The sequence below is a fragment of the Eublepharis macularius genome, chromosome 12 (genome assembly GCF_028583425.1).
Source record: "Eublepharis macularius isolate TG4126 chromosome 12, MPM_Emac_v1.0, whole genome shotgun sequence".
NCBI lineage: Eukaryota > Metazoa > Chordata > Lepidosauria > Squamata > Eublepharidae > Eublepharis > Eublepharis macularius.
The window spans coordinates 34348694-34361909 of NC_072801.1; the positions used below are offsets into that span (position 1 = coordinate 34348694).

A 13216-nucleotide genomic window follows, 5' to 3' on the forward strand; every position below is an offset into this window, starting at 1 on the left:
CACAGAAGTGACATCATCACACAGCGCTGGGAGTGCATGCACGCTTTGCGCACGTGTGAGGGGTTGGACTAGGGTTGCCCTGGGCGCCAACAACCCTAGACCAACCCTGACAGCAAGTGGACAGACTCACATGTATTCTTCCCTGTTCACTTGTCATTCACTTGCGCTCCATCTCAGGTATAGGTAATATGAAAGTGCACAACCTGAGACCCTGCAGAGCTGCTGCCCATCAAGAGTAGACCAAACTGATATTGATAGGTCCAAAGTCTGACTCAGTGTCAGGCAGCCACCCTGCTTCTCAACCCACATAAACTGATCCATGATAGGGAACAGCAGGATTGGAGTCCAGAGGCACCTTAGAGACCAATAAGATTTTCAGGGTTTAAGCTTTGGAGAGTCAGAGCTCCCTTCTTCAGACACATTACAGAGAATGGTCTCTTACATCACAGACAATCGCTTGGATGATGGCATCAAATCCTCCTTCAGGGGCATCACGGTTCCTTGAAACTTGCTGTTTCTTCACCTCCTCATTGAAACGCTTCACCTCATTTGTGAGTGCCAGAACATGTTTATAGCCAAACATTGGTAGGCAGTGGTTATCTGGAGGGGGCAGGCTAGGAAGCAACAGAAACAACTTAGGATAGCAACAGGGAACTGTTGCTCAAGAACCTCATCTGCCCACCCATCCCCTGAATCATCCCAAAGCCTTTCCCTCCGGCTGTTGTATACACCCATTCCTCACAAGCAAACACGTCCTTCGTCACTAGCACTATGTGAACAGAAACAAGGACTTTGCCAGAGCCACCTTCTGTCACAATTTGTGTGAACAAGATTCAGACAAGCAGGAATAAGGTGATGAGGCATTCAGGGAGACTTATACTAAAGGCTGTGTTTCGTGGCATTTTGGCAAAGATGGGACTAAAAAGAGCCTTTTGTTCACATCATGGTTGGCAGGGGAGTGACTTAATGGACAGATCAAATGTAGCTGGTTTTCTACTTTTTAGCCAGGGCATAGATTAAAAAAAAAATCTAATAGTCCTTGTTAAAAATGCATTGCCAGTCTTAGGGCATTTTCAGACATACCTGTTACTGTTCCATACTTTGTGTGCCATACGTGGGAGTAAAAAGGAGAGAAGAGGCAGAAGAGAACTTAGATAACAAGAACTGCAGATAATTGAGGTTTTATATTCAGGCTGAAGGCTTATTTAAGGTCTAGCCCCTTTAAGCCTCTCAGAAGAAAACACCTTTAGTTTGTTTATTTAAAATATTTATAACCGTGCTTTTCTTCCAGACATCTGGGCTTTAGCAGTATTGGCACTTGGCTTTAGCCTTAAATGGCAGAGTTGTACATAAAAATGAGGAGGAAGGGTGAAGAGTATACTAGAGGTAGCATTAGGTCAATGCACAATAGCACAATGTTACATATTAGGGCTGCCTCAAATGTTTGGCAGTTTCAAACTCCAGGTAAAAATATAGCATAGAAGAGGGGTCACCCCTTCTCATTTTCCTCTTTTTCTTTGGTCTGTCCATTGCCATTGGATTCCCCTATCTTCTTTCTCCTTGCTAAAACAACTCCGGTCAGCAATCAGGCAGTGAATATGACATCATGATTCTATTCAGCCAATCAGATCAAGATGACATCATTGGGTCAAACAAAGCCAATGAATTGTCAGGGCAAACCTTCCTGCATCGGCCATATGCACAGTACCAGCCAATCAGATCACCAATTGTCCTCACTTTTCCCAGGGCAATTTTTGACTTGTATCTCTGCACACACTTTTAGATCAGCACTAAAAAAAATCAAGTTCCTTGCATAGTTTTCATAATTTTCATCTCCTTTTTATTGTTTTGTGCTGTGTCAAGACTGGCAGGAAAAGGGCAGGATATGCCTCATCCCGTTCACAGGGAGCAACTTCATCCAAGCCATTTGTCCCCATATCGCTGTATTTGAAGTGCTACCACACTGAAATCTGCAGTATGAATTAGTCCAGAGAACAAACATAACCAATGGAGTTTTGTTTTAACTGCAGTTAAGAACATGGGAGCGTACGTTCTTTCTAATCAGCCAATTTCTCCATCCCCACCTGGGCTTAACAGTAATATTATTAAGCACTGATTAACCGTAGTTAAGGTTAATTATGTTTCTCACTTAATCAGCGTTCTTGCCCAGGTACTTAAAAATCCTGGTTAGCTGGGAAATGTGTTTGTCTTAACTACAACTATCATTGGGTTGGCATTATCAATTAATTTAATTTAATTTATTACATTTATATATTCCGCCCTCCCTGCTTTCACAGGTTCAGGGTGGATAACAGAAATACAAATATCAAATGCCATTAAAAAAATTTAAAATATTACATCTAACACACTACATCTAATCAATTAAAATTACAACTATGCAAATATATAAATGTCGTATATTTACATATAAACTATTAAAAGCAGTACATAATATAGATTTGGCATAATATAGATTTGGCATTCAAGGCAGAAATGGGGAATTTGAACTAGGTAAACCCGCTCATGATTTCTTAACAATAGTGGTCGTTTGTTACATATGCACTGACTCTAAATGAAGATGTCGTAAGAGCAAAGATTTTGCAATCTGACAAGTTTCATCTAAAAACATCTGTTATAACCTGCAGTATTTCCTGTGGTCAGAGAACTTACTTATAACATGGATTTTTAATAGCTTCTGGAGGGGAGATGAACATATAAGGGGACATGGGCTTGTCCACAAAAGCTCCAAAACCAATCCTCAAGTTGCTGGTCACTTCGGCCATTTTCCTGGCTAGCTTGGTACCTAAGTTCTGGATGTTGTAGAGATCGTCCTTCATGGAATGTGACAGGTCCATCAGGTAATAGATGTCCACAGGGTAGTCTTCCACCTGCCGCACTTGAACTGAGAAAGTTTGGGAGTCATCTAAAATATTAAAATGTGGAAAAGGGGTGAAGAACTAAGGCCATGCTGTTTTCTTCAAGAGATTCCAACCCACTCCTCATCTCTCCAATTGCTTGGTGAGCCATGTCACACACCCATGCTGACCAACATGCATGCCTCCCTTTTTCCCACGGTGAGATCTCTAGTCACGTGTAACCAATATTCAAGATGGCAAGTATCATGTGTCCAACAATGTGAGGTGCTTTGGATTCCAGTTGGGGAGAAAGGTGGAGCGTAAGTAAGTAAGTAAGTAAGTAAGTAAGTAAGTAAGTAAGTAAGTAAGTAAGTAAGTAAGTAAGTACACCTGGTATTGTATAAGGGTTAAAGGTCCCCAGAAAGCAGAGAGAAGATAACCAGGCAAAAATGCTATGAAGTTGCCTTCACATTGGTTCTAGCTATATGCTGTCAGCTCTGATTCACAGCAAAACCCCAAGCCTCCATCCTTTTCACTGGATGCCAAAGATTGAACATTCTTTCTTCTACACATGTTGCCTGGGCTGGACACAGGACTATGGTCTTCCCTAACACCTACATATGGAAATGTAACCCTCATGTGAGATCTCAAATAAGATCCCACAAGATGGGTAGCACCCTAAGCCCCCTGGAGGAAATCAAATCTAATGGGGGAGGGGGTATGGTTTAGTGGTGAAGCATCTGTTTGGCATGTAGAAAATCCCAAGTTCAATACACAGCATCTCCAGTTCAAAAGGTGATGTGAAAGACCTCTGCCTGAGACCCTGGAGAACTGGTGTTAGTCAGAATAGACAAGACTTATCTGGGATGACTCTAGGCAACTTCATAAATAAACAATTAAATATCAAATCTGTCTTTACCTGGTCTCAGGTGGAGCTCAATCTTCTGTGGGGACATCTGGGTGATGCTTCCCCCTGAGCCTTTGTTGCTGAGGGGCCTGTCTTCCAAGACTGCGGTGCTGCTAGTTGGAAACTCAAAATCATCTGTACAGCCATTTTGAATAAGATTTGCTTTCAGGTCACAGCGAGAGAATCCTGAGGGCAGGTTCTGTTGGGGGAGGGGCAGGAATCATGTTAAATTGAAGAAGAGGAAGTTTCAACAGCATCAGCAGCCCAGTCACCTTTGTGCTTGTTTGTAATCATTTTTTTTAAAAACCCTTCTGAAAGTCCTTTCAGTGATCCTTCCTAAATGTATGGGAGTCAGTGGCTATGGTTGCACACAGATAAGGGAAATTCAGCCGTGGAGCTCACTCAGTTTGTTTTGAAGTCATTTTGTTTTTATTGTCCTACTGCAACAGGAAACATTCTATGTTCCAAATTCCCCAGTTCAAAATTACAGGGAAGATTGGGGGTGGTAGCTTACACAATGTTATTTAGTTTTAGGTTGAGTAGCCATGCTGGTCTGCAGTAGAACAGCAGGATTTGAGTCCAGTGGCACTTAAGAGACCAACAAGATTTTCAGACTGTAAGCTTTCAAGAGTCAGAGCTCCCTTATTTATGTTTGATTTTTTAAATTCCAAAATTATATTATTTGTACAATGAGATTTTTGAATCAGGTGTATTGCCAGCATCACTGCAGGATGCTTATATTACTGTCATTCCAAAGCCAAGCAAAGACCATACTCAAAGTGCAAACTTTTGACCTATTTCTTTGATGAATGTGGATGCTAAGATATTAACTGCCATTCTTGCTAACAGACTTCAAAAAGTGCTTTGGTACATGTAGAGCGGGTAAGATTTATACAAATTAGGCAAGGATTTGATAATCTGAGACTGGTTGCTGATCTGATAGCATTAAATTGAAAGAAATCTCATTAAGGTGCCATTATTTCACTTGACAATGAAAATAGCATTTGATAACATATATTGGAAATTTATTTTCTCTACATTGACTAAATTTGGCTTCCCTCATGAATTCTTGAAATGGATTAGAATTTCATATTCATCCCCTAGATCTAGGGTACAGACCAATGGTATTTTTTCTGCACCATTCCCCCTTGAAAGGGGTGTTTTCCTCTCATTTTTGATTTATATTTTGAACCTCTCAACAATATACATGTCTTTACACATAACTCTTTAGAATATAAAATTACCTTATATGCACATGATCTTTTATTATTTATTTCAGAACCTGATTTAATGAGTTTGATTAATAATTTTGGTGATCTGTCTGGTTATTCAGTTAATTGGACAAAATCAGAATAGATGCCATTGGGAGAAAATATATAACAGAGTGTAATTACTGAGGGTCATTTGATGGTGTTCAGATGCTATTACTTATCTTGGAATATTGATTCCAAGGAATATTAAGGGCATGATTTCATTGAATTTTAATAAACTGATCTTGGGTCCTTTTTGCACTGGGACTTTAAAGCATTTCAGTACCAGTTCTGCTTCCCACGTTTGCAGGAGTTTCACACTTGCAAGGTGGTATCCCCGTTTTATCCCCCTGTGGACATACAGCAATTTTATTTTGAAGCCGCTGCTAAGTCACGTCTGGCCCGATTAATGTCAGTGAGAACTATATACTGCCCTTACATTTCTCTTCTCCCCCCTCTCCTTTTCCCTGGGAGTTGATTGGTCTGTGCAGAATTAATCACGCCCACCTTCCTCAGCTCTCTGAACACCTTTTCTGCCATTTTTATCAATAAATTTGTTTGTTTGTTTCCTTCCTCCGGGTATGCAAGCACTCTCTTATTTTTTTTTCAAAGCCAGGAACAATTCCTAACATTGCTGCGTATTCCCTGTTGGCTTTAAAAGCCAGGAAAGGGTTAAATGGCTGCTTTTCCCTGGCTGCTTTTCCCTTCCTCCTTTTGGGGTTACACACACACTTTTTTATTTCAAAGGCAAGAATGGGTTGTAACGTTGTAATATTGTAACATTACTGCACATTCCTCCTGACTTTAAAAGTCAGGAAAGGATTAAATTGCTGTTTTCCCCTCCCTCCCAGGCATGTTTTGGGCTTTGCCAAAGAGAGGGGGGGCAAGCATTTTGTACAGCCCTTTGGCAAGGGGGTGAAGCAGTAGCATTTTAATGCTTTCCTGGGTTGGCTTTAAAAAACAATAAATTCGAGTGAAACAAGCATGAAAAGTACATGTTTTTCCCCAGAACTCCACCACCAATTGCCTCTTCAGTGGGCACAGGACAGCCCAGTCACCAAATATGGGGTGGGGGATGTGTTCCAACATTGCAACATTACTGCACTTGCTCAACTTTTTTTAAAGTGTGACATGAATCGCAAAGCCCCCAAAGCCTGAAACTGCATCAAGACTTCAAAGCTTGTCTAAAATAAAAAACAAGACGTTAAATCAAAACTGCCTCGGACAGTATGGAACGAGGGGATGCCATGCCTAAGCCATGGCAGTTTAAACCATAAGTGCAAAAAGGGCCTTGGATATAGCCTTGGGTTTCAATAGATAGGCAACTCTAAACCTGTGATTCTGGAGTAAAGTAAATACACTCAAAATGAATATTATACCTAGAATTATATACGTTAAGCTTGCAATCCCTTTTTATATACCTTGTAGATATATTCATAAAATTAATACTTTGTTTTGAAAATTTATGTGGGGTTCAACACCACCAAAGATTTCTTTAAAGAGGATGCAACTTTCAATTAATGAAGGATTTAGTTTTCCAGTCTTGGTATTTATCATCAGGCATATTTGTTAGTGTGTACAAGTTATTGGGATCTCTCCCCTTAACTGTAGAATCCATCTTGGGCTCTCTTGGAGGCCTTTTTTGGAACCACTTTTTAAGTGAAATGCATTAGAGTCGACTTATATTAAAATGGATTTTGTTCCTCCAACCATCTCTGCAGCTAGAGAAATATAGCACATAATATCACAACAATATCAATTTGATCCATTGTCACATGCTAAACTAACATTATGGTCAAATTTAGATTTAAAAAATAGGAAGAAATCTTTTTTATGGAAGGCATGGATAGATATGGGAATTTTTAGTTTAGATCAATTGATAGGTAATGATGATGAATTCTTGTCATTTTTCCAGCTGAGGTCTAAATATAATTTGCCAATTTCTGCTGAATGGCAATATTTACAATTGCAACATTTGCTGGTGTCCAAATATGGTCCGGCAGCTTGAGTGCTTCAGAATCTCCCCTGCTTTTGGAGATTCTTATTGAATTAATATAGAAAGCAAAACCTACAATATTTGTATATAAATATTTAAGGTTGGTTAATAAATATGATACACAGAGCCTTAGAGATGAATGGAATAACGATCTGGGGCATCCAGTTTTGCTAAAGCAAGTCTTTAAGCTATATGCCCATTGCTACTATGGATCTTAAGTTGTGACTTATTTAGCACAAATTATGTTTAGAGTATATTGGATACCGCAGTGTCTTTTTACTAAAGATTTAAGCACAGTGTTTAACTGTTGGTGGTGTAATTCACAAAATGCCTCCCTTAAACATATATTTTGGACATTTAGTCATTCAGCCCTTTTGGGAGGAAGTTATATTAATTTTGTGTTAGAAAATTCATTTATTTTTGAGGTTATTGTTGTACTGTTAAACTACTTACCTGTCTCTTGAAATCTAACTGATGGTCAACGGAAACAGACACTCCATGCCTTTACAGTTGCTAAAAGACTTATACTTCAACTTTGGAAAGACTAAAATCCACCTCCCATAAATCACTGGATTGTAGACCTTATAAACTTATCAACATTTGAACATATAGTATATAGAAGGTAATTGCATATGCACTTCTTTTTAGATATTTGGAAATCCTTTTGTGATACCTATGTATAGATTTGCGAATAGTGTTTTTGTAGGCAGCGCTGCTTTCTCTTTTTCCCCTTCTGTTTGCTGTTTTATTTTTTTCAGTTTTGCACTAATAAAATAATATTTTTTTAAAAAAAATGTCAGAAGCTCTGACTCTCGAAAGCTTACACTCTGAAAATCTTGTTGATCTCTATGTCATTTGTTCAGTAATACTGGGCTAACTCCTGAACAGATGTAACTGCCACAATCATAGCCTTTCTTTTTCTAATTTATGGGATAGTAGGAAGAATTCCAGTGTGGGATAGCCCAAGACTTCAGGCCAAGATGCCACCATAGAACTCATGGCTCCTGCCATCCCTGGAACTTCATGGAAGCTTCTGGAGCCTGAAGCCTATGGCAAGAATTGATCCCAGAGCCTTTTTCCTGGTCACCTTGCCTTGATAAGCATGGGACTGGAAAGGTACGAGGTGGCGCAGGAGACAACAGGAAGGAGCTAGTGATCCAGAATAAATCTATTTTATATAATCTTAGAGAGGGTTTAGGCCTGATCTGAAATGGATCCAGGGGGCTAGACCTATGAGAGCTGGTGTTTAAGTTCCAAATTTGGATTTCATGGTGTAATGTTTATTGATACAGATTTCTTTGAACACTGCCAACTTCAATTGCTTACAGACCTTATCATGAGTAGGAAAGGCATATGGGCATCACCATAAAAAGCAAAGTAACACCTAGTCTGGGAGAAAGAAACTTATTTTATAAAATGTAGCATGGAGAGGACAAAGGTGGTTTGGGAGGGAAGGCATTTTAAAACGTGATTAAAGCGTTAGACCATGTACCAATTAAACAGATCCAAACTTTCAGTCCTACTTGAAATTCAGCAAAGTATCAACAGATGTATGGAGGCTGAATAAATTACATTTGTTTTCTTTGTTTCATTCACTTGCATCTGTAAAAAAATTATGTTTGAGCTAATATGGATAGTGAAATTTACATTCATAGACTGTTCTGACCTTCCATATCATTTTAGGATTAAGCAGTTAAAATATTGTGATTGCATGATTAGCCAAGAGATCTGAGAACTTGAAGGGCCAATTTATGCATTCAGTTGGATGTAGTAAAGGATGAAGATTTTCCCAAACTGAACCAGATACTGGAGGGGGGAGGGGAATGCAAGTATAGTTCAGTACTCTCCTTTGAAATATACCTTGCACAGAAAAAAGAATGTCAGGTAAATATATGGGATGAACTCTTCCTCTATGAGAGTTTTTCTACATACAAAGTTTTTGCATTCAAACCTTCAGCTCCCTTTCTCCTACAACCCGAAGTAACATTCAAAAAAAAGATTTACTATTTGATTTTGCAACAGAGCCAGTGGCATGACTCCATTTTTGTATATGAGAATAATCTATCTATCTATCTATCTATCTATCTATCTATCTATCTATCTATCTATCTATCTATCTATCTATCTATCTATCTATCTATCTATCTATCTATCTATCTATCTATCTAAGTGTCCTGACTGACTCATCAACTCCCAGCCCAAACTCCTGGACCTGGAAACATGAAATTTGAGGAAAACATTCCTTTCATGATGTAAATACCAACTAAGAAGGGATTTTAAGAAATTTGCTCCCTAAGGGGGTAAAAAGGGGTAAAATGTGTTTTCCCAAAGGAATACACTTCCCTGTGTAGCTGGCAGGCTGCTGCCTGCTTGCGCCCTGGCCCACTGCCGGCTCAGCCACTCTTCCCTGATTGGGCCAGCCTTTCAAGGTCATTTGCATATGTGGGCTGATTGGGGCTCACAACATTCCACACCTCATTCCACCCCCTAGAGACAGTTGGAACACAGAGGTCATTTGCATATATGGCCTGATTGGTCCTCACCTCCCACATTCTAAACCATATGCGGTCGCTATTGGGAGTCATTGAAGGTGTCCTGAGGTAAAATGCACCTCCCAGTCTTCCCCTACAATTTCGCTAGGGTTGCCAACTAAAAAAAAAAACACCCACAAACCAAAAAATGTCACATACCCATAATTTAAAGTAGTTAAATACCATAGTGAAGCACAGGTATCAAGGTAGTATATGCATAAAAGCAAACATGGCTGTATTTTAAAGTAAAAGCTGCTGAATTTTCTTGAATTGCATTATCTTGCCTTTACTACGGAAGACAGATACTTTGATCATTGTGCCATAAATAGTCAGCATCATTTGTCATTTTCAACAGTTTTTTTGACCACAGAAAAGGATAAAGAACCACAATTTGGTTATACAGAAAGACAGTTCCCTTCAGTTGTAGAGTTCAGGGTGGAAATGTCAGTGGCCACGATTCAGACACACCTCTTGTTCCCAATGCTGCTACAGATAGGAAAACTATTCTAAAACTTCAGAGGTATTTTGGGATGGGCCTCTAACACAGAGTGTGGAAAATTAAAAAGAGAGAGCAAATCTCTGTCTTTTAAATCATTTAATTAATCAGTTTTCCATTTAATTTTCATTGCTCTATCTAGCCAATGAGGGATGGGATTAACACCCCCTGGGGAACCTCAAGTGGGTTTTCTGCTTTTTGGGCTTTAACTGGCTTCTAAAGCAAATAAGGAAGAGTAACTTACATACTTTTGTGTAAATGTTCCAATTTCCCTTCCTCCCAAAGTATTTAATAAAAGTTGTCTCCTCCTCCCTTGAAAAATACTGAAGGACAGTGCTCATCCCTTATTCAGCTTTATCTGTAAAGCTGAGAGAAACAAGAAGATAGAGTCTCTCTGCACAAGACATCCTACATGGGGACGCTCAAGTGACTTACTTTCTATGTGGTCTTATATTCAAGTGTCCTCTGTCTCCCTGGTAATGCCTGTGTATCCACAATGGGAGAACAAATATGAGGTCTTTCACTTGAGCATCCCTGTGCAAAGTGTCTCGTGTAGCGAGGCTCAAAGTGATCTTTGTATTTTTTAAAACTGGAACATAATCATGGTGCACCATTACCTAACAAATGGAGGCTATTTAATTAGTCTCATTTTTCAGGTGTATGAGACCATACTTTTTCTGCCTATTATAAATGCTGAGGTTAGTCCTCAGCTCAGATACCAGAGATAAGTTAGAAAACCCTCAATCCACTCCCTGCTAGACCGACCCTCAACTCCAAATGAGAAGGAGCGGGCTCCAGTGCACACTGATATTATTATACAGATAAAGCTCCCAAAATAAGACAAATATATCAAAAGTGTTAGTGTGAGGCAGTCATATTTTCTGAAAAGGGAAACAATGAATTTACCTGCTGTGCTGCCCCTCCCTAGCCTCTGATTTTAACTGCCCAGAAATCCCCTTTCTTGGGGTAGGGGCGGGAGGAAAAAACAACTGATTCTGTATAATGCTTCATCACAGGCTGGAAACAAACATTAACCAGCTGCAAAGACTTATCATTTCCTCCAGTAGGGCAAGGGGGAAGAAAAACTCTAAAAGCAAGGGTGATCATGCAGCGTTGTGGACACTATGGGATGAAGTCAGAAAGAATAAAAAAGAAACAGACATTTGATGCTTCTTCAGAAAAACTTCCACCTTCTCTCTCCCCCCCCCCCCACCCCAATTCGAGCTAAACGAATTCAGGGTTGCCACCTTTAGAATGCCATCGTATGCAGAGCTACTCTAGTGTAAACCCGTCGTGGGGTTAGTGTTCATAATCTCTGGTGGTTCAAGCTGCATAGTTTGTTGCATATGCAGGGTAACTTCCCCCTCACTGAACAACATTTCTTGTCCCTTTTGATGGGAAGCAGCCTTTAACAACATTTATGCAACAATTATGTGCAGTGTGCTTTCTCTGAAGAAATATTAAAACACACAAACATCTTCCAGAAAGTGTGGAAATAATTAAAACACTGGTCACATGTCCTCCGCCCCCAGCCCCTGGCTTTACATCTCCATGTTCTGGCAATGACAGCCCAGTGGAAGAATGACATTTTGGGTGGGCTGTTAACAGCACAATCTGAAAGCTGGTCTACAAACTGCTTAGAAGAGCAACTAAGCTCTCTGATGCCATCTCCACACATGGACCACAAATGGGCAGTTGGGGGAGGGGCATGCCAGGGGAGGAACAGGATTTGGTTGATACCCTAGATCTCCTTAGCCCATGTCTTATCCCCAGACCCACTTCAACATTACATCAGTGAAAATGCTAGCAGAAGTATCCAGACCCCCACTGAAATCAAGAGGAGTGAAAATAAAATCCCCCTGCCTGCCTTCAACCACACCTGCAGAGCCTGTAGCAGCCTCTCCCAAACACAATATAAACCCCAGCCAGGAACCTCATAGCTTATGGGACAGGGCACACAGCATGGGGCTATACGCCTCTCTGTTGCACGCTATGCTAGCTTAAGGACACACACATCTTCCTTAAACTAACAAATTCCTTATGCTAGCCTGAGCCTCTTTAAGAATCCTGCCCTGTTTACTCAAAGTAACTGAAGGGGGAATCATTTAAGTATAAGTTAGAAACTATGGGCCAAGCTACACATGACGAATGACACTTGAACGGCAAGTGGATTGAGTGGAGGGCAAGTGAACAGGGAGAAATACACTTGCCGTTCAAGTGTCATTCGTCATGTGTAGCTTGGCCCTATGATGCTGAAAACTCCAGGAAGACTCTTCAGTAGGCAGAACTGGGTGGGTGTGGTTGGTGGAATCTGAAGCACTTTGAAGGGCGGGCGGGGGGGACAACACTTGGGAGGACGACAGCAACTCCTGATTTTTTTTATCCAGACAATTTCTTAATCTGAAAAGAAGTTCTGATTCTTTAAATGGAAATACCACAAATTAAAGAGCCCATTAAATATTCTCAAGCAGGGTGGGGTGGACCCTACCCCTATCCTACCATCCCACTAAGCAAAGTTTAATTAATGTATTTATTAAAATATTTATACCCCACCTTTCTTTTTGCCTGAATCATAGAATCATAGGGTTGGAAGGCAATCTTGTCCAACCCACTGTACAATGCAGGAAATTCACAACTACCTCCCCTTCCCCTACACACACCCAGTGACCCTTGCTCCATGTAAAGAAGATGGCAAAACTGGCCTGGGGGAAATTGCTACCTGACCCCCAAGGTGGCAGTCAGCCTTACCCTGGGCATGCAAGAACGGGAAGTTTGAAACCTTCCTCCAATTTAAGGAGCTTTCTTCCAAATTAAGTGGCTCCTCTGGAGGCTAGAGGAAGGCTCCTTGGAGCCCACCTTGGCTATGTCCCTGCTTCTACCAAGCTGAAATCGGGAGGGGTATGATCAGCAATATTTGCTAGATTCTTGCATTACTGAACTGAGCCCTATTCCCTTCCCCATAAAAGGACAGCACACTATTTCTGGGTGTGCCTCCAGAATGGTGCTCTGAACAGACTCAAAAAGATTGACACAGCAATAGGCTTGGGGGGGAGGGGAGGGGAGAGAAAACAGCTCACTTGAGAGAATCTTTGAGCCCCCAAAATCAAAGTATCAAACCTCCATGTATTAATCTCAATTAATACAACCCCATTCACAGTCTTAGGAGACACAGCCTCAAATG

The 13216-nt window shown here is 40.5% G+C and overlaps 1 protein-coding gene across 1 annotated transcript in view; it reads right to left on the reverse strand.

Annotated features, from left to right (window-relative positions):
• ITGB3 (integrin subunit beta 3) overlaps positions 1–13216 on the reverse strand; it is a 55450-nt gene that overhangs the window by 24822 nt on the left and 17412 nt on the right. Inside the window, exons 3-5 of the mRNA XM_054993186.1 lie at positions 3775–3961; positions 2671–2923; positions 443–614 (exon numbers count right to left, since the gene is read on the reverse strand). Of these exons, the coding sequence (XP_054849161.1) occupies positions 443–614; positions 2671–2923; positions 3775–3961 (612 nt within the window). The remainder of the gene's footprint in view (positions 1–442; positions 615–2670; positions 2924–3774; positions 3962–13216) is intronic.